At 53.9% G+C, this 21177-nt stretch overlaps 4 protein-coding genes across 4 annotated transcripts; 3 read left to right on the forward strand and 1 right to left on the reverse strand.

Moving 5' to 3' along the window:
* Positions 1-1835: 1835 nt before the first annotated feature.
* Positions 1836-2678, forward strand: BDP81DRAFT_315769 (phosphoribosylglycinamide formyltransferase; the record flags this gene model as incomplete). The annotated part of the gene is made up of 3 exons (XM_060584111.1): positions 1836-2247; positions 2345-2469; positions 2535-2678. The coding sequence occupies 3 exons, from the start codon at positions 1836-1838 to the stop codon at positions 2676-2678; spliced, it is 681 nt and encodes a 226-aa protein (XP_060446816.1).
* Positions 2679-5664: 2986 nt separating this feature from the next.
* BDP81DRAFT_203808 (cation efflux family protein) lies at positions 5665-8551 on the forward strand. The gene is made up of 6 exons (XM_060582577.1): positions 5665-6320; positions 6475-7113; positions 7206-7319; positions 7405-7503; positions 7651-7856; positions 8115-8551. The coding sequence occupies exons 1-6, from the start codon at positions 5905-5907 to the stop codon at positions 8357-8359; spliced, it is 1719 nt and encodes a 572-aa protein (XP_060446817.1). The 5' UTR covers positions 5665-5904; the 3' UTR covers positions 8360-8551.
* Positions 8552-9292: 741 nt separating this feature from the next.
* On the reverse strand, positions 9293-15427 carry BDP81DRAFT_392832 (phosphatidylinositol 3; the record flags this gene model as incomplete). Its single annotated transcript, XM_060587757.1, has 7 exons — positions 9293-10489; positions 10541-10828; positions 10876-11082; positions 11132-11750; positions 11798-13503; positions 13556-15160; positions 15245-15427. The coding sequence occupies 7 exons, from the start codon at positions 15425-15427 to the stop codon at positions 9293-9295; spliced, it is 5805 nt and encodes a 1934-aa protein (XP_060446818.1).
* A 499-nt stretch (positions 15428-15926) lies between these two features.
* Positions 15927-16778, forward strand: BDP81DRAFT_316288 (proteasome A-type and B-type; the record flags this gene model as incomplete). The annotated part of the gene is made up of 2 exons (XM_060584161.1): positions 15927-16030; positions 16091-16778. The coding sequence occupies 2 exons, from the start codon at positions 15927-15929 to the stop codon at positions 16776-16778; spliced, it is 792 nt and encodes a 263-aa protein (XP_060446819.1).
* Positions 16779-21177: the final 4399 nt, after the last annotated feature.

The following is a 21177-nucleotide window of genomic DNA, read 5'->3' on the forward strand; positions in this document are numbered from 1 at the left end:
TGACCCGATCCCATTTCATCAACTGTCAATAATGCGGCACCACGATGCAAGAAAAAGGGAGACACTCCAAAGAAAATGGATTGCACTCACATTGGCACACCCTCGTCAATAGCGGGCGGGTTAAAGCTCCGTACACTTGTTGCGCAGCCTGCACTGCTACCAAATACATGCCAGGGCGAAGCTCAAAGGGGAATGTTCATGTCGCCTTGAACACCCGTGTTGGTTTGGTCCGTCTTGGTCTCGTCGGCTGCCTTGCCGCCCCAGACTTCACCCCTGGCTAGGAAGGTTTGCTCCCTGCGGAAATGGACGGTCAAACGGCGTCTTGCTGCTCTCCGCCGTTGAGTCGCCGGGCCTCTAGTGTACTTTCGCGTCCGAGTGTGGCGCATGCGGGCGCTTCTGGTTGGCAGGGTTCGGAGATCACAGATCTGACGATGGCCGCTCACGGGTGCATGGGCAAACCGCGACGCACATTGTTGATTTTGAGCTCCTATTCCATGTGGGAATTTGGTGTAGGCCATTTGCCGTTGCCAGACTAAAGGCTGTTTAACACTTCGAGGTAGGTATAAGTCATAACAAGCTCATGTAGCTAAGTCAGGGACGGTGGGTGAGCCAAAGCGATTTCGAGGCAGCAACCTGTGCTCTTCATCCTTCGCGGCAGACGTTGTGTCGATAACACTACAGTAACTTTTATCTCCAGACATTCAAACCGGCCATGTCCGTTGTCGGAGAAATGCTCGTACTCCAATAGAGCGGTGAGTTTGGAACGTGGTCTTTCCTCAATACACGTAACACTTATCATCATGAGATGGGTACCATCAAAAGATACGAGCTCTTGGACCCCATCTACTATATTGCTTATTGCCCAATTACCATGTGAGTGGAAACATTGAAATCCTCCCGACCAATCTACCAGCCAGAGGTCTTGGGCGTGGTCTCGGGCTTGATTCAATCGCTAGGCTTTGCGCTTGGCCTTCAGGTTAAGCCTGACAATTTAGTAAATTATTGTTTGTTCCATTTCTGTTAATATTCTTGCTTCAAGCTATGCTACGGCCATGTTCCCAAGAGCCTTACACAGTCCAGTTGAAAGCATTGAATTGTTCTCAGATCGAATGACGGCCAAAATTCTGACGGATAGCAACTGACTTTGGAGCTCGCGTTTGTTCTATTGCTTCACTTGCTTCTCATAATTGATCTCGTAGCCTGCTTTTCGTCAATGTTGACGTTCTTGATTCTTTCATGTGATACGTTGAGTGAGCCTGATGTGCTCATCTTCAAGGTACAGAGTGAAAACTCAGGCAACAGCGACCGGTAGCACCGAAAGTTCGGTCCCCCGCCGTCTCCAAACCACACTTTGGTTGGTTCCCGCCCCGAGTGACTGCCCGACCAATTACAAGCTACCCCGCCCTTCCTCAGATGCAACTCACAGATTTTTTTTAAACCTCTAGCGGAAGCACAACCCAAGATTTTTAAGTGAATCCTTGTGTGACGAGACATCAGAAACCCCATGACAAACATCTGGACCCGAGAAAGAAATCTACAAAGATCCCAAGAGGCTGGAAGAAGCGTAAACCCCCTGGACTCTGTGAAACTAGCTTCAAAAGTCGCTGCTCTTGTTTCACTCGGCCTTCGCACACTAGGACAACCAAATTGGACACAGAAACGGCTTCGCCCGAGACCCCTACTCAACCAGAATCATCTCGAGAGTTACCCCTCCAAGGAACAAGACTCGAACCTCACCTCACCTCACCTCATATCCCCCCCCTCACCCCTCACCCCTCACCAAAAGGCAACTCACTCACACCACAGTATCTCACACTTTCATCAAATCTCCCACAATGTCATCATCCACCAACCAATGCCGCCTAGTGGTCCTCTGCTCCGGCTCCGGCACGAACCTGCAAGCCATCATCAACGCAGTCGCCGACGGCACAGTGCCCCAGAGCAAGATTGAAAAGGTGATTGTGAACCGCAAAACGGCCTACGCCGTCCAGCGGGCGGACAAGGCGGGCATCCCGACGCGTTACTTCAACCTCGTCTCGGGCGGCTTCACGGCCAAGGGCGAAAAGGACGAGGCGAAGCTGAAGGAGGGCCGCAGCCGGTACGACGCGGCGCTGGCCGAGGTCGTCCTGGAGGATAAGCCGGACCTGGTTGTGCTTGCGGGCTGGATGCACGTGTTTAGCGCGCCGTTTTTGCGACCGTTGGAGGCTGCTGGGGTTCCTGTTATTAATCTTCATCCGGCGCTGCCTGGTAGGTTTTGATCTCCTTGATGGGTTGATGAGAAGGAGGCCGAGAGGGAAAATCGTGAAAGTTGGAAGATTGTGTGTGACTAACACTGCTTCGCCAGGCCGTTATGATGGTGCCAATGCGATTGGCAGGGCGTTTGAGGATTTCCAGGCTGGCAAGCTCGAGAACAACCGGACGGGAGCGATGATTCACTACGTTATTGAGACGGTGGACCGTGGAGAGCCTGTTCGTCTACTTCTGAGATGCTCCCCCTTTTTTCCACTTGCACGATATGCTGACGGCCATGATAGATTCTCATTGAGGAGGTCGAGATTCGCGCGGGCGACAGTCTGTCAGACGTCGAAGAACGTATGCACAGCGTCGAACACGGTCTCATTGTCAAGGCCACCGCAAAGGTCGTTCAGGAGATTCTGGAAAAGAAGAAGCAGCACTGAGCAGCGGCGAATAGGCAGAGATAGGACGACTTGTGACACAAGACTTCAACGTCGTCACACATCACCAGTCACACATTTGCTAGGCGCCAGGCTGGCTATGGTTTGGAATACTAGTTTCTTTCAAAGATGCAGCGCTTAGCTCTTGAAGTCAGCCATGATGGCTTCCCGAGCACTCAGGAGCAGGGTCGGAAGGTTGTTAGCCCTCGGAGCCATCGACTTACGAAAAAGGCGCGGCAGATGCTCATTGGACATGATGAAGAGCCGGGCAAGCCGTGTCTGCATCGGGAAGAGAGTCTGTCATCAACTGGATGGCCGATGAAGGCGAGTTTTGAGAGAACATGGCCCAAAAGAGGTGCCGGGGAGCAGCAGCAGGAGTACATCCTTTGGCTCTCCTCTACTCAGCTCGGGTTTTCCAGAGAACACTCAATGAAAGAAATCTTTGAGCCAATGGACCGCGAGATTTCAGGTCATCGCCGCCAAGACATTCACCCGTCATCATTTGTGGTAGCTCTTGTCGGGAGCTGATGACCTGAATCTAGCAGGATGGTATATCGTAAAAAGAGACGCCGAAGGGGAAGCATCGAAGATTAACCTCTCATGAACGTGATTCGGCTCCAATGAGAGCAGTACGTAAACATTCCATCAGTTGGGAAAAGCATGCCCAGACCTCAAATCGGCACAAGTTCGGCCTCCTGCCAATGTCCAAGCAGCAACCAATGCCGAAATCAGCAATACGATGCATCCGTGCAGTGTCTGAATCACGTATTTCTATTTTTCGCGGGGGGTAGTAAGGGCTGTCGTGATTATGAAAGGGAAGCCGGAGCCGGAGCCGAAGCGGAGAACCCCTCATCAGGTGATGGTGGACAGACAGTAAAAAAAAAAAAAAAAAAAAAAAAAAAAAGGTTCGCCAAAAGTTGCTGCAAATAGGTGAGAAGAAGATGCGGCTCTGCTGAGATGTTCTGCAGGTCCCGGGGAGGGGAACCCCTAACCAGCTCCCTTTAAAAAAAAATTGAGGAGCCAATGACGAGTGCAGGGCTGGAGGAATCGGGTAAACGTGGGAGTTGAACTAGGGTTGAGTCTTTTTGACGTTTTGAACAAACGAAATGTCAATTCCCTCTCTCTATCTTATTTCTCGTTATAGTACGGTAGAAGTGTATACCTTAGTTGCTCACGACTATTCGCAAGTCCTGGGTTACCATCGACCATGCCGTAATGCCAAGACACGGCGCTATGCAGCATCGGCACAAGAAACCCCCATCGTTGTGCCCGAGACCTTTTTCTCTCTTTTCCCCCTTATGCCGGAGTTGAGACAGAGACAACGTGATTGTCCCTTTTGCCGATGTGCTGCGCCTCGGAACGAGTCTCAAAAGATGAGTTCCTACCCAAGGGGGGAAGGAATAAAGCAGGGTGCGAATTGGGAGTAAACAGTTACCGTTTGATCTGAATCTTGGCGGTGGGCTCGAGTAGAGCTTCTCTTTTGGTAAGTGATGGGAATGGTTCAGACAAGTACCTGAGAAAGTGTGAACTTAGTCAGTTGCTCGCTCGGCTAGGCCAATTCTGGAATGGCAAGGACAAACATGGAGGCAGCACGGGCCGGGGTGCGGATGGATAGTGGAAGCAAAACGGGGGGGGGAAACCAAATGGATCGGAAATGGCAGTAAAAGGGCAGGTTGTGTCGAGTGGGAAAGGCACTAATTAGCCACGTTGGGGGCTATCCTCAACTTTTTTCGCTCAGGTCTAGCCGAATCAATCTAACGAGATGAGAAAGTATTGGCGCGACTGTCAGCTCCCCACAAGGTATCTGTGTGTGTGCCTTGCTCGGGTTAAGTTCAGAGAGGTGGAAGAGAGAAAAAGAAGGGCTGGCGAAGTTATGCGATGAAGTTATGGAACCCGGCAGCTGAAAGGTCAAACCTAGTTTCGAGTATCCCCCAAGGTATGAGGTGTTGACTGAAGGGTGCTCAGCAACCCACGGACTCTGGAGTTTCTGGCACTCTGTGCAACATCAAGAGATGGTTGGACCATGGATGATGGGGGGGACCATTCACAATGGCAGAACGAGACACGGGTAGACAATGCGCGGAATGCCGACACCGGCTCAAAAGGCAACTTGGCGCGAGGTCGTCCCCGTTTTCCAGCTGAAAGCTCCAGTCTTTTTTCCAATTGCCTCGCCCCCCCAAATTCGGAATTCCGTGACCTGGTTGGCTGGGGGCGTTCTTGGAAATGGAAATGGGTAAACCTTTTTTTTGCTCTTGCTGAGGCCAGGGCCGGGGGTTTCGTTCTTCGGGTGGACGGGAAGGGCAACTCGAAACTAGGTATTTGTATCCGTACACTACGTATAGATAGGTACAGATAGGGTAAGGTACCTTGCCTGTCTGCCTTGCCTCGATGATGACAGGGGAGCTCCCTCATTGCCCATCTGAGCAGCGAAATAGGTAGTCAAAGAGAAAGAGAGAGAGAGAAGGAGAGAGACACACAGAAGGAGGAAGATCTCTCTCTCTCTCTCTCTCTCTCTCCCTCTCTCTCCAAACATACCTCAGGTACGGATACCCTTAGGAACTTACCTTGCCTTCTGGACGCCCAGAGAAGCTACAGCAGAATCCATGGCGTTGCGCAGGTATCAAACGCCAGTAGCCACTCCTCCGATACAACATTGGTCGGGTCTGCCAACGCCCGTACCGTGAAGCTCCCCAAGCGTCTCTTGGTTTGTCGAATCGTAGCCCCAGGAAGCTCTACGCGAGTGTGAGCTCTCGAAAAGGTTCCCCTCCCTCATCCAAGCCACCCGCCCCCCCCCAGGCGGCAGGCCCCAACCCACTATCTCGCCGCGCCTTACCTTGCCTTACCTTAAGGTACCTTACCTTGCCGGCTCTCGTCTCCTCAGACCCTCCGGGTCCATACTGCATACTCTGTCCGTCACTGGGGGCCTTTTTTATTTTTATTTTTTTATACACGTCCACGCGCCGGGACCTGCCAATTCACAGCTTGGAGCTACCTGCTACACGCCGACCACGAGACTATCAATCTCATCTATTATCTTGGCCTTCTCCCTCGCATCGCGCCGGCTACTCTTCCCTTTTTCTTCTCTCTTCCTCCCTCACTTCAATCTCACTTCACTACCTAACCGTCATCCTAGCTCCACTCCATTCCTCCCTATCCCTCCTCCCCGGTCGTCTCCCTCCCCAATTCGACCTCTGCCGTCATTGCCTCTCTTTCTTCCCCTTCGGCCACGATGAGCTCGCCGCAGGACCATCGCTCGAGCAGCCCTCGAGTAGGCTCATTCAAACGTCCCTCAGTACTCAACGCCGACAGCGATCCATCACTTCTGGCCACCAGAGGCAACGGCGCCTTGGTCTCCCTCATCCGGAACCGATCCAATGCCACTCTGCGAGAGTCGCTCAAGAGCCCGGCCTACCACCAGCTGGGTCACGAAGAAGAGGAGCATGAGAGCACCTCTCTGCTCGGCTTCCTGCACAGGGACTCGGACGATGACCACCACCGCTCCGCCGCCGAGGAGCGCCGTCTAAGCGAACTCATTTTCGGCCCTCAGATGAGGAGCATGCGCCTTATCGGGAACAGCAACCCGCGCTATCAATGGGAGCGCTATTGGAAGACGGAGGCCGAGCTTGAGGTTATGCCAAAGCATATGTGAGTTTCTGCTGTGCAACCATGCCGCCCTGGATCGGCCCAGGCGCAATTCGGGGTTCCCAGTTTACTCCCGTACTCCGTCGACCATCTACTCGGCATGTATCAGTTGCGAGTTGAGTTGCGGATTGCTGACGCGCATTGCCAATTCCTCAAGCCGCGAATATTACGAGAGAAACAACGATTTGATTCGCATGTACCTATACATCGACCAGCTCTTGGATTCATCCGTGCCCCACGATCTGCTCAACGAGTATCACCAAGCTCTAGACGCTTCGGCCTACCGCCCAGTCGATGTTCCCCAGACCATTACCGAGGAGTCGCCAACTCCCACCTCACCACCGTCCAGAGGCGGCCTCACCTACGGCAGCACTACTGCTTCAGCCCAAAACAGCAGCACGGAGCAGAGTAGTTCGGCAAACAGCATACAGCAAAAGGCGAAACGCAAACCCAAGGACATTTTTCGGTCCACCGAGGCGACCCCACTTCTCAATGGCCACGACGAGGAGGAAGGTTTAGCCGATCAGCCCAAGCCCGAGATCCCATGGCTCGAGGACACCGACCTCGACAGCAGCGACCCCATCGTCACTCTCGCCATTTGGGTCAATTTCATCGCCAACGCAGCTTTGCTGATCGGAAAGATTCTCGTTGTCTTCTCCGTACCTTCAGTCTCAGTACTCGCCAGTTTGGTAGACGCGGTTCTCGACTTCCTCAGCACGGCAATTGTGTGGACGACGACTAGGCTCATTGCCGCCAGCCAAAATGACCAGCATTCATATCCTGTAGGCAGACAGCGGTAAGTATCAATTTGCCCCCTTTTTTTCGTTTTTTTTTTCTCGCGATGCTGCCTCCTTGTTGCATTCCGTGCCGCGTGCTGACTCGCTACAGTCTCGAGCCTCTTGGCGTGCTGGTTTTCTCCATCGTAATGGTTACATCCTTCTGCCAGGTCGCTCTCGAAGCTATCCAGCGTCTCATGTCGCCCGACCATGAAATTGTTCAGCTGTACGTCTCACTTGCTGCTGCTACTCATCGAGTCCCGCTCCGCAATGTTCCGGAATGCGCAATGCTAACCTCGCGGAAACTACAGCGGCATTCCGGCCATCTCCATTATGGTTGGTACTGTGGTGATCAAGGGTTTGTGCTGGCTCTGGTGTCGTCTCATCAAGAATTCGAGCGTTCGGGCTTTGTACGTTGATCTGACACCCTGCTCCTCTTTCGTCGTAACCTCAGCGTTTGCGTCGCAACGGGTTTACGTAGCCGCCTCCTGATCGGCGCCTATCACGGGATATGGGGAACTTTCATAACTAATTCTTTGTTTTTCTCCATCTTGCAGGGCCGACGATGCTATGACCGATGTCATCTTCAACACTGGCTCCATCCTGTTCCCCATCGTTGGCTACTTTGCCAAAATTTGGTGGCTGGATGCGCTCGGCGGTCTTCTGCTATCTCTCGTCGTCATCGTCAACTGGAGCGGAACCTCGATGCACCATGTCCGAAACCTGACGGGCTTTTCGGCGACTTCGGATGAGAGAAATCTCCGTGCGTAACCTCTTTTCTTCCTCTGCTGTCCCTTGTACCTTTCTCCTGCCCTCTACCTTGCCGTTTCGCCTCCCCCACAATTTCTATACTTAGACCCTGTTATAGTGTACACCCCTTGTCATGTCTTTGTTTCCTCTTTCCCTCTTCCCCTTCATCCTAAGCCTAGCTACATACTGCCGGCTGTAGAGCCCAGTCGACCAGTCGATGCATTGTACATTCAGTGAAGTCAGCTATGAACTAACGCCGCCACTCCAATAGTCCTCTACCTCACCATGCGCTTCGCCACGTCCATCAGACAGATCCAAAATCTGCGGGCCTACCACGCGGGCGACAAGCTGTTCGTTGAGGTTGACATTGTTCTCAACGCCAACATGCCTCTGAAGGATAGCCACGATCTCAGTGAAGTTCTGACCTACTTCCTCGAGTCGGTGCCCATTGTCGACCGCGCCTTTGTGCATGTCGATTACGCAACATACAACGTTGACACGCACATCACTCAATAACCGTGCAGCCAAAGCAGTGCTGCATAACACAAAACTCTGTAATACTAAGTACGGGCTTTATCTCGGTGGCCCTTTTCAACAGTCTTCTCAATATCTCCGCATCTCTTGTACCGGTTGGGAGTGTCGGCAGATCATCATTCCAGGGCGGGAAAGAGTGGGCGCCGCGGCGCAATGTAAACAGGAGTACGAGGCCGGGGAAACAAACTATAGAAAGAAGGATCAGGTCACAAAAAAAAGGCAGCATCTTGGGTGGATTAGCATTTTCAAAGCGATTTAGTGGTTCATGGCCATTGTTGTATATTTTCAAGGTTATTTACTAGGTGTATTTGGTTGGCTACAAAAAGAACAAGGGGCGGCTGTTCTCCCACCCTCCCTTCCGTCCCGTCAGTGTGGGGATCGACAGGGTCTTGGATGTTGTTTTGTTTGAGAATCCCCCAAAAGTCTCAAGCATGAATCTTTTTGTATGTTTGGTTTGTCGATCGACGACAAGGAGTGTAGCTGGGGCCTCAGAGGGGACGGCGAAGGTAGAAGGTAGCAAAGACAAGGGAACGCAAGTAACAGGGTATTAAGTAGGGATGGCGGTGTAGTGGCGCAGAGTTGAAGCGAAAACCAAAAAACAATCATCTCCCACATTTGTATTATTATTACTAGCTAGAACTGCTGTTTCTATCAAAGGGCGGAGGAGGTCCGGTCTGTGTAACAAACCACTGCACAGGCGTGTGGTGTCGTTGGTGCGACGGGCGGCGTGCGGCGCGAGGAACTGTATACGATACCCATCTCAAGCACAGGATTCTATAGAGGCGGGTAGCAGCAGCGAATGAACAAAGTCGGACAGCGGCCATAAACAAAAGTTGAAACCAAACAAGAATCCTTTCCCACTTTCATCATCACCATCCTCCTCCTTCATATCCCACATCTCATGCAACGTCCAGACTAGTAGGGAATACCGTTGGTAAGCAGCTGGAACTGATCATAGACACCAGTCGAGTAGCTGTTTGCGCTCCTGCGGATGAGGTCCTTGACAAAGTCAGCCGCCTCGCGCTCGCTGCGCTCCAGCACGAAGCGCTCCTTGAAGTGCTGCACGCTCTCGGGCTTGAAGCACGGCAGGCCAGAGTCCATCATGAGCAGAACAATCTGGCTGAGCTTCTCGCAGTGCTGGCGGGACGCGAGGAAGGCCTTTACACAGAGCTCCTCGAACCACTTGAAGGCCTGGTGGTGCGGGCTGCCGCCCATGACGGCCAGCATCTCCGTCGTCAGCTTGAAGGGCGCGCGCTCGAACTTGATGCCTCCGGGGGCGATGTCGAAGCAGAAGCCAAAGTCAATGTGCAGGATGTGGCCCGCGTCGTCAATCATGATGTTTCCGTTGTGTCTGTCCTTGAATTGCAGGAGGAAGGAGATGATGGAGTAGGCGGCCATGCTCTTGACAAAGTTGCTGCGCGCCTGCTGGAAGCGGAGCGAGTCTTCGTTGCCGTACTTTGAGATGAAGTAATCGTAGAGACCGTTGACGGCCTCGCGACCGAGCATGTCGCGGGAGACGGAGTTGGGCAGCACGTCAATGACACCGCAGCCAGGGGCCGTGGCCGTGACGCGGTACGGGTTGACGTAGACGTCTAGGCCGACGTTGTGGAAAATGCCTCGGAACGCCGCAATCATCTGCAAGGCAAGCACGTCCTGTCTGCAGTCATCGCCGACTTTGAAAATGGCAGACTGCCAGACTTCAATGGTGTTTTCCTGCGCCGGCACCGAGTCCTTCTTGTTGACATCCTCGAGCATGTCATTGACGTCTTCCAGGCTTCCCTTGTTTTTCTTGATGCGGAATGTTGCCATGTAAGGCGCCTTGGCGTGACTCTGGAGAGGCTTTCCAGACTTACGATCGATACCAATCACGACACCATCGGGGTTACTGGGCAGGTAGACGCCAATCTCAACCTTGATCTTGCGTAGTTCCTCCTCGATCTTCTGCGCCTTTTCCGGCTTGGGCCGGCCGACATATGGCTTCAGTTTGCCCGAAATGTCAGTGACTTCGTCGAAGAAGGCAAATTCTCGCTCGTAGAAAGTCCTGTCCACATCAGAGAAGCTTGCAACCATCTTCTCCATAACCTTGTCGAGCGTAGGCTTGATTGCGTCAGGCTGTTACGTTGTTAGCATCGCACGTAAACACAAGGGTCTCGTTCAACTCACGATAGTTGCATCATCATCCTTGTAGGCGTTCGCCTTCATGTTCCAGATGATCTGATGCGCGAACAGTTGCGAGAACTGAGCGGTCTCCAGGATGTATCGTTCCACATAGCCCAGTGCGTCGTAGCGCAGCGTCTGCACGATTTGGGGAACGTAGAAGAAAGTTACATCGCTGGAGTGGCTTTCCATTGCCCTCATTGCGTACTGGATAAGGAACGGATGGTTCCGATACGCGGGCAGGAAATACGTGGCAGCTGTGATCGGATTCACCGGCGACCAGAACAACAGATACTACGGTGATCAGTATCAGACTACAGGGAGCCAAGGATGTCACTTACCTTCAGTTGGAAGCTAACGTCGTTAGGCAAAGAGCCACCCAGAAGAATGGGAAGACCCTCCGGCTCTGAGATGGCCTTCTGCGGGAAGTTGATCAACAACCATCTGACCTCGCGTTGAACACGTGGATAGGGGAATCGAGTGACCAGCTCAATAGCGATAGACGGGTCTTCGGCCCAAGCAACACGGATGAGGGGGGCGAGGGCAGTCTGCACCTGTTGTTAGTGACATTCCCGCATTGCAAATTTCACCACGTACCTCGATAGCAGCCTTGTTAGCTTGTCCATGGGCCTTGGAGGGCTCGCCGAGTGGATGAACCCACACTGACAAACGGGTCTGTTCGCTTTCGAGGAGGAAAACGAGAAGTTGCTCCTTGGCCTGCAGGGACTTGATCGTGTCGGCAGCGTTTGCTCCAATGAATGCAACGTGCTTCAATGCCGCCACGATGTCGGTCAAGAGACGAAGTTCTGTCTTCAGCTGCAGGATATTGCTACCGAAAGACCATCTTGGAGCGTAACGGAACCAGCTGAGCGCGGCGGACAAAATCTTCTCCTTGAATCGCCATTGGGCGATGGCGCCAATGGTGGTACAGACATGCAACACCTTCAGTCCGAACAATACGATCTGAAACCGCAGTTCTCGTGCCATCGGGTGAGGCGTTGATGATCGCACAGCATCCAGAGTAACATCGAGCATGCGCAGGAAGACTCGCTGCACATCCGGGCTACCCAAGCGGGTGGCATTGAAGTGGCTGGCGAAGAATTGCAACAGCCTCATGTGGGGTGACAGCAGGTTGTGCACCTGCTGCTTGCGCTTGGCCAATGCCTCAAGGTCACTAGGCGCGAACTCTTCCTTCAGGAAGAAAGGGTCAGGATGCCTGGGAATCTGTTAGCTGTGTTAAAGGTAGGGGCCAAGATGACTTACGACATGGCATGGCTGAACAGCCCGAGGCCGCTCTGAATGGTCGCCTCCCATTGTTGGGCAATTTCGGTAAGAAGTCTAGGCTCGAGGCGTGGATTCTCGTTCATCACGCCCAACCACAAGGAAACACCCAGCTTGATAGACTGCTTTGTGAACATGGCGAAGGGGATGCTGACGAGGTAATGTGCAACAGCGGACTCATCCCGGTTACTGCGGCAAAGCAGGGCTGCAGCTCTGCGCAGGATATCGCGAACCTCGTTAAGAGCGGTGGTCTTCTTGCTCTTGATGCGGGCTTCAACATGCGCCAGGGCCGTGGCGGCGTTCGCACTATCGCTAGCGCTCGATCCCGATGACTGCAAGAAAGACGCTCTACGGTTCAGTTGCATGAAGTTCACCAGTTCGTTGCCACGTTCGGGTAGAGTCTCGCCATATCGGTACTCTTGACGAGTGGTGTACTGGGCAACGAAGTCAGATCCAGTGTTGATGCTGCACTCTCCGACTCGGTCGAGAGACTGCAGTCTTTGATCGGTGGATGGCATGAGGGAACCAAGCTCAATGGCAAAGGAACGGCCCAAAGAAATGTGACCATACGCTCCTTCGTCGTCAAATTCGGACAAGTACGTCTGGAGAAGACCCTTGATGTCCAGGGGTGCCAAGCTGATTACGCTCGAGACCCATTGCTTGGCTCTGCGATTCAGTACGTCAAGAGTGTGACGGCGGAAGGTGTAGTCGTCTGATAGCTCGACGGACACGTCTCCGAGGCTAGAGGTGAATTTGGATCGTGGTGCGTACAGATCCGTCTCGGCTTCCAGGCAGCTCGACCACATCAGAGAAAGAAGTTCCAGCAAGGCAAAGAGCGATGACCTGTGACAGAGGGCAGAAGGAACCTGAGTGATGATGCGGTCCGCGCAGGTAAAGGCTGCTTGCTGGACTCGCTCGATCCGGTGACAGCAGCCACAGAAGATGGCAACGAGCTGGGTGGCAGCATACTGGGCAGAGAAAGTAGCGTCGGTACCGCCCAGAGTCTTTCGCAAATACTTGTCCGCCACAGCGGCAGCGATGCCCTCCATAGTACTGCTGACCTCTCCTCTACGCATGCTGGGCTCCAAGAAGTATGAGAGAGCCTTGGTGCAATCACCAGCATCCGCTCGGAGACTCTCGACCAAGTAAGCGGCGTGCAAAAAGATCACCTTACGGTAACTTAGTCCCTTGATTTCTGTAGCCTTGTTGGGAATCAACTCAGTGAGATGTCTCTTCTGCAGCGACTCTCTATCAGAGCTCATGCCTCGGCGCAGGACGGTGTTAAGCTCGATGTCACTCTCAATTTGTTCTCCTCGTTGTTCGGCAACCAGAGGGGGCGAATGAACGGCCATGATTCGAAGCTCATCAAGATAGGTCTTGCCCATGTCGGTTTGCGTAGTGAAGCCGTGAACAACAATGTTGAACCAGGCATCTCTGATCATTGAGTGCGACTCATCATCGGTAATAGAGTTGAATGCCAGATCGTTGGTGGACATGAAGACAGCCAAGGGATGCAGCAGCTCCGCAATCTCCCGGGCAGCCAGCTGAACATCAGCCTCCTTTGTGTGATTCGACTGGTGAACGTCACCCATGGAAATGATGCTTTCCAATAGATGCTCCCAGTAAATATCATAAAGGGGAGATCCACGGTGGAGGTTTGCCGAGATGTATGTACGCGCCTTCATGACCTAGTGATTGTTAGAAATGGGCATTCTGAAAGACGGTTGGGGAAGCACTTACAGCAACCAGAAGGAAGTCCTTGTGGCCAACGACCCCAATGTGACATATTCTGGAGAACACCTTCAACAGTGATCGGAACTCAAGCTGTCCGCCCTTCAACGCGAGAGCGGCAGCACCGCTGACAATTTGAGCATCGACACTGCTATTGACCTTGTCGATTTTCTGCAGCAACATGGACTGCGCCAAGGCTGTGATCTTCTCATCATTGCAAGCAGTCGCAATACCACAAATGGCTTGAACGACGTTGCCATACACCATTGCGGTTTCCTCCTCGCCAGTGATGGCCAAGGATATGCTACTGCCAGTTGAATGGCGATTGGGGTACAACGTAGCAGCAGCGTCCACGGCGAGATCACCGTTGGTACCGTTCGTCATGGATCTATCGGAACCAGGGCTGAGAACGTTACCCAAGGTGTAAAGAGTTGTGATGACGGCGTCATGAGAAAGAAGCTGCAAAACGAACGCCAGACTCTTGGACGCAACCGCAACAGTGCGAGCGTTGGGCGCGCTCTGGACAATGAATCGAGGCAGCAGTCTACTAGCGGTCGCAGCGTATCCCCTGGAGATCTTGCAGACCAACGCAATCGACCGCAGGACGGTTGCCGCCAGGTTTTCGTCCGCCATTTGGAGAGGGTCTGCAAGTGTCTCCTCCAGCCAGTTAATCAAGACATCGACGTCTGCAACATCATCGTTCATAAGCGAGCAATTGAGGTAGCTGATGAGAGCTGCCGATTTCACTGCAAACGCCAGTCTCTGCTGCCAAGAGGACCCAAGCTTGAGGTAGTCTTCGCCGGCCTCGAGGTAGTTCATCTGGTCAACGGCTACCGTGGTGTACATGTCGAGGGACCGATAGTCCGCATCAGGACTGCGAGGAGAGCCTGGTCTGAAAGCCCCATCCCCTGACATGAGCAGGTCGAGGATGTGGGTGCCCCGCAAGAGGGATGCGTCGGTGACCAAAAGTGAGGTGCCGGAGACAAGAAGCCACATGTAACTTCTCTGAAGCAGGATGGCTCCGAGGGGTCGTCCAGCAGCAGAGTAGTGGCGCAAGTATCTTTTCCACTCTCTAGCATGGCGGTCCGAGGATTGTGAGTTCCTGATCGTGGAAAAGGCCGTCTCGACAGCAACCAAGAACGACTCTGAGAGGATATCTCGGAACCGCTGAACCAGTGCCAGCCTACCTCCAGCCCTCCAGAAATCTGCTTGTGCCGACGCCGCATCAAGGAAGCCAAGCAGCGAGACTGCAATCGTGGCCGTCCTGATAGCGTCCTCTAAGTTTGGGTCTTCATCGTCCGCTTGAGGGGGAACAGTGTGGTCCGCCGCATGATCACATGCATTGACAAATGCCCAAATGTTGTCGGAAATCATCTCGTGCAGATCATCGTAGTGGGAGCCCAGGGACAGCAGCGCGGCCGTGACGTGGAACGCCAGTGCCTCCGTCGGCGATGGCTCGACCTTTCTGAAGAAGGGCGACGGAACAAACACCTGGACGTGGGCCTCGAGAACATAGGGCATCAATTGATGGGCGAGCTTCTGGGCGCTCTGGCTTGTCTGAATTGCCGGCGCGGCTTTGCATAGCGACAGGAGGACCTCGAATTCGCGAATTGTCTGCAGAAATAGGGGGCTTGTTAGCCACGGCTCACTACGGGACGCAATAACATCGCATGGGTTTATAGAGAAGAAGTGCACTACCATGGGACATCTCCCGAGAGACGACGAATTCTGCTTTCCGGAATAGCCATTGACACCTTTCCCAGCGGCTTGAGTTGCCTTGCACAATCGGTCGAGATCAGATCGGTCGAACGACGTACGCGAGCTGGCAGCCGAGAGCGACGCGATCTTCTCCAGCGCCCGCTGCCGAATGTCGCGGGTCATTTTGGAGGGAATCGTAGGGCTCTAGACCCCGTAGCGAAAGGATTTGGTCGATTTTCCAAGGGTTTGGGTATTTCCGTGATTTATTGAAGCATTTCACGATGAGGACGTTTTCCTTGGAATTCGCGTCTAATTGCTGGCAGCTGCACAGTGACGATACCTCCTTAGTGCTGTCTGCAAGCCTCCCCCCAAATTTCCCATCTGTGAGCAGCCACATCCCTGCAGAGCACCTGCCATTCCAGAGCTGTCCCGACTTAGTCATCAGGTGAGCTAGCTACCCCTGCCAACCACCACCCGCTCAGCAAGGCTGCCAGCTTGACGCGTGCACCGGAGCACTCAGCAGTAGCAGCCTTGAACCTCAATCAAAGCGACGACGTCCCATCAACCCAACCCCACCAACGAACGAACCTTATCGAATTGACGATAACCACCCTTTTGACGACCGACATTTCCATCACGAACAATAACGAATAATCTCCATTTCCCTTCAGATACCGCAACCATGGCTATGTTCAGCCAAAATCCCCTGATGAACGGGCCCAACTACTCCTTCTCCGAGGCCCCCAAGACCGCCCACGGCGAGTTCAGACAGCACCGCTTCAACCCGTACGAAGCTTCCCTCGACCCTCTCAACGTGCCCGAAAGCTAACCTACCTTGTGCTGCAGCTACACGGACAACGGCGGTTCGACCCTCGCCATCGCCGGCGCCGACTTCGCCATCGTGGCCGGCGACACCCGTAGCACCTCGGGCTACAGCATCAACTCCAGATACACACCCAAGGTCTTCAAGATCGGCGGCACCACCTCAACACAAGAGGATGCGACAATCATGCTCTCCGTCGTCGGTTTCGCCGCCGACGGCGAGGCCCTCAAGGACCGCCTCGACACCATCTGCAAGATCTACCGCTACCGCCACGGCAAGCCCATGAGCGTCACAGCCTGCGCGAAGCGTCTCTCGACGATCCTCTATCAGAAGCGCTTCTTCCCCTACTATGTCTACGCTATCCTCGGCGGCCTCGACGAGGAGGGCGTCGGCGCCGTCTTCTCCTACGATCCCGTCGGAAGTTACGAGAGGGAGCAGTCCCGTGCCGGTGGCGCCGCCGCCAGCTTGATCACACCGTTCCTCGACAACCAGGTCAACTTCAAGAACCAGTATGTGCCGGGCAGCGGTGTGGGCCACGAGCTGCAGGAGCGTCCCCGCGTTCCCTTGGAGCGCAAGGAGGCTGAGATCCTGGTCAAGGATGCGTTTGACGGAGCGGTCGAGAGACATATTGAGGTCGGTGACCACCTGCAAATGATGGTCATCACCAAGAACGGCATCGAGGAGGTCCTTCTTCCCCTGAAGAAGGATTAAGGCCATGATGGGGTTTGGGGGAAGTCTTGCGGTTGGGGGCGTTGTACAATACAGACAGGTAGCAATGCCAAAGAGGCAGTTGTTCAGCTGATCAATCATCGTACGCGGTTCAATCTTAAGCCTGCGTGTTCACAGCACACCAAAGTTCCATTAGCAACTGATACGGGTAGTTCCTCTGTGGATCTCACGTTGCGAGGCCATCTCGAAGCTCTGGTAGGCCGTTCGCTCTGACCCGGAATAAGCATGTGGAAATAGAGGAATGCAGGCAGGGATATCTCATCTCGCCTCGCACAACGCATCGGCTCCCCAGGACGAACCGATGGTCTTTGACCCCTTTTCTTCCGCATGTGATGCCACACAGCTCCCGCGGTGTATCCGCCAGGCCATATAGACGACGGAGGGAAAGTCTAACAGGGACGAGTACGAATACGGAATAACGGATCGGATGCTTCAATGTTCTAACTTCCCCCTTTGGAGAACCATCCCCCAACATCAATTGAAATTGGGGTGATATCTGATATTTCGCTCCGTAAGACTTGCGTCCATGGTGTTAACGAATCAGAAATCCAGGTAGCAGGGCGTTCATTCAACAAATGCATCCACCTTTGCACTTTCGCATCCTTCTCTCGCACTGCCATCCTGTACTGGGAAAGCTGGTCGTCCTCAGGAAACCGAGCCCTCTAAACATTTGGGTTATGGGTATGGATATCCAGGGAATAGCGCTAAGCGCAAGCGAAGGCGGGCAGACATGAGAGAAGATAGGACATCCGGGACGGGTATTGGACATTGGGCCGCCCGTTCCTGTCAGACTACGTACGGTACGGGCTGGACCGAGTTAGCGAGGCACGAAGAGCACGGAGGTTCTCGTGGGGATCGCGCGGAAGGAATAGAGCGTGGCGAAAATACCGCGTACTCGGCGCCCACCGTTTGAGATAACCGCCTGGTAGGGTTCTGGTCTTGGCCTCTCTCAACCTCTCTGTCTCTGTGTGTCGAGTGTGTCGAGTGTGTGTAGGTAGGTATCTGTCCGTCTCCCTCGAGCACAGCCACGCCAAGGGAGCCGGCTAGGCCCTTCCCCGATGTGCCCAATCCATCGAGCAATCCGGGATATCGGTAGCGACAACGGCCTTAGACGTTGAGGTAGGTAGTGTAAACTGTCACGCGGCAGCGGCAGGTCCGGGTCCTCCGTGTCAAAGGCCGAAGGCCTCCCTAGAAGTTGGAAGCCCTTGCCAGGGTTTCGATAGCCAGAACCGCGAGCACCGCATAGCTTGGCGGGTGATGCAGGATAACGATGGAGATGCCTTTCATCGGGGAGGCTGTCGAACGGGGTATCATTGGTAGTTTGAACGAAGCAAAGACTGCAGCTTCCAGTACCCCTGGCCTCAAAGACCACCTGACCCGAACCTGGGTGCCTGGGCTATCGGGGAGGCCATCCGAGCAGAGGAGCTCTCTGCAGTTTGTTGTCTGTCATTGCCACAATTGTACGATACAAGGTTATTGAATTCTCGAGCTACTTTGCTGTACCGCTGTACTACGGGACCGCCTAGGGCTGGGAGGAGGGCTATTGACAGCTAACGTCGAACAGCTGATTCGTAATCTAGCATAAGCTTCTCCTCTTCAGATGCAATGCTGCGATGGGCCCAGAGAGTTTCGAGATGCGATCGTCGTCGGAAGCTTACTCTGCAAAGGTCTCCTCTCCAAACCCCACCACCTAAAAAGCCACCAGGCACCGCCCAAGATCTCAGCTTCCAACGAAACAGGTGGTCTGTTTGCCACCGGAGACGTACGCTGATCCTCTGGGCTTAGTGCAAAGAAGGGACAGACTACAGGCCAGTACGTCGCAGGCCTGGAGAGCTGAACCCTTGTTGCATTGCCGATGAGCATTACAGGGAATCATTCGTCTTAATACGGCCTGAACGGGCTTGAGCTTGGAGGAGGCGTGTCACCCCAAGACGGGAAAAAAGCATCTTATCTTCGGTCCATGCCGATTGTGGAGAGGATGCCGATATGACGGTATTCGAGAGGGTATTTGGCTAGTTCTCGGCAGATCAGGGGATTTGCCATCTCGGGAATAGCCATGGCCGGGATTACGTCAGGCATATTGCCCTTTGTAGCTGAGATGAGTTTATATAGAAATATCAAATGGCCTATGTAACTCGTCGTCAATCGTCGTCAGACGTGCATGGGATTTACAGAGAATCGTTGCGCATTCGGGTTAGGCGTGGCTGATGTTGCATCTAGTGTGTGGCTTGTAACGGCAAGGGTCGCTGATGTGGTTGCACACACTAGCATCACCGTCCAGGGTCTCGGAGACAGCTCCTCCAACGAGATGAAGTGTGCTACTGTGCAGCCAGTCTCAAATTTGCTAGGCGCTGGGCTTGTAGACATGGACCACCTGGCGAACGACATCGCACACAATCCTTCAAAGCGACAGATTGTGCGTCGCCACCGCGGCGCACGGTCGAGATCAAGTCAGACGGTGATGCACAGAACTGTCAAAGTCGAGACTCTAAGTCGAGGTCCAGTGTCGAACTCAATGGCTTCGGACGACGGTCTCTGTAGCTCGGGCATTCTGAACCGAGCAAGCACTGACGTTGAGAGCTGTCGGCCCGACTACACTAAGCGGAATCTGGCTCTGGTTGCGAAGAAACGAGGCTTCGACCTTTGAATTAGGAGACCGCACTTGCGTGTCTTTCGTCTGAGGGTCGAATTGTATGTCAAGGCGATGTCACCTGTATGTGCTCGTCTCGAGTGACTGCCACGACTGCTTCTCCTCATGCAGCCGCGGCCCCTGGCCAAGCGCCCAAGTGCTTGAGTTGGCACGTTGCCTAGAGGGAGTGCTGAAGCTTGAGCCGCCTTGTCATCGGCGTTCTTGGCTGATCATCGTTTGAGGTGCTGTATACCTATTGTCAGTGACATAGGAATCGGGATATGCCGCTACCCAGGGGCCGTCTTTGAGTGACGGAATTCAAACCAACCACTGGTGCCACTTCAACGAGTTGATGAGGTAATGCAACGCCAAGATGATGCGGTACGCAGCGACTTTATTACCTAGTATCTCGGTCGAGTGCCGTTTCTCCTTTTATCTGCACCGGGCCACTGTAGGCTGCATTAGCTAATTCAATTGTGTCCTGTAACGGCAGACTAGCCGCGGAGGAAGCTGCCAGACCAGCCTTAGCGTCTGAAGACAAGGCGCCGTGCTATCACGGCGACGTATCCGTCCGACTGGGTTGCACTTGTAGCAGACAGGTGCTGGTCGGTCGTCAATTAAGCTGTGAATCGGTCACGCCTTCAGAGGTCTGATGCACTCGGCAATACGGGCATGCTCGTCTCATGGCACTGATGGCACGCACAAGTACACCTGGCGTGCCTGGCCCAAGTTCGAACGCCGTATGATGTCCGGATAGGTATGGACCATGGCACGCATGGCACCTCGGGTGGCATGTTTCCGGGGTCGGGATGCAAAAAGGACCCTCAATGTTACTGCTTCGACGGGTTCTAGCCATGATCTCACCCCCGGATCATGATGTGGTAGCAGTGACGATTCTCGGAGGATGCGTGCCACATGCAACGAAGATCTCGGTGCGGATGGGGTAAAGGATCGGCGCCGGTCAAGCTGGAGCCTTGGTCAGTTGTGGCGAAACTCCGACCGACAAGCCGCAATCCTCGGCCGCGCGGTTTTTCTGGCGTCAAACGGCAGTTTGGCATGCTCGCATCCTTGGACGGCCTGCGCCGTGGATATTTTCTGCATTTTTTTTTGTTCATTTCCACCTCCGGCCGCCCCGCGTTCCTAGCAAATCCATTCGAAGCATATTGTGATGGCCCGGCGAATGATTGGATCTCGGCCAAATTGCCAGAGATGTAAGTCCAGGAGGTGTACACCGTGTACTGGGCCCGGAGAGGAGCTTCCGGCCGTCGCAAGTCTGGATAGCTAGGTACACTAATGTTGCCACGATTGATTGGACCCAGATGGTTGCGGTGGACGGGTAAGGGTCCTGCTGCTCCGGCACAGGGTTCGGGCGATGACTCGGGCTGTCGGGGTTGGCGCCGGAGAGGTATCTCTGGGTGAAAGAAGCGATGAGATTGGACAATGGCTTGGCTGGTGACTGGCGACTGGTTACGAATACCGTCAGGAAAGCTTCCCAATAAGCTTGAGACAGACCTTTTCGCCACAAGCATTCGAGATGGTTGCGGGAGAAGGAAACATGCTGCCGCTGCAGGCTTTCGGCTTGCCAATTGGCGTCGAGAAGGGATCAGGCCTGCTGGAGAAGGGAGAGGGAGACCTACAAGGGCAGCGGGGGGCCGCAATGTAAGTGGAGGTCTGAAAAAAATCGAAAAGTTTGGAGAATCCCATGTTGACAGTGCCGTCAAAAATCTGGCGCGGCGGCTTTGGATAGTCGTG

Source organism: Colletotrichum phormii (genome assembly GCF_030913505.1).
Source record: "Colletotrichum phormii strain CBS 102054 chromosome Unknown BDP81scaffold_7, whole genome shotgun sequence".
NCBI lineage: Eukaryota > Fungi > Ascomycota > Sordariomycetes > Glomerellales > Glomerellaceae > Colletotrichum > Colletotrichum phormii.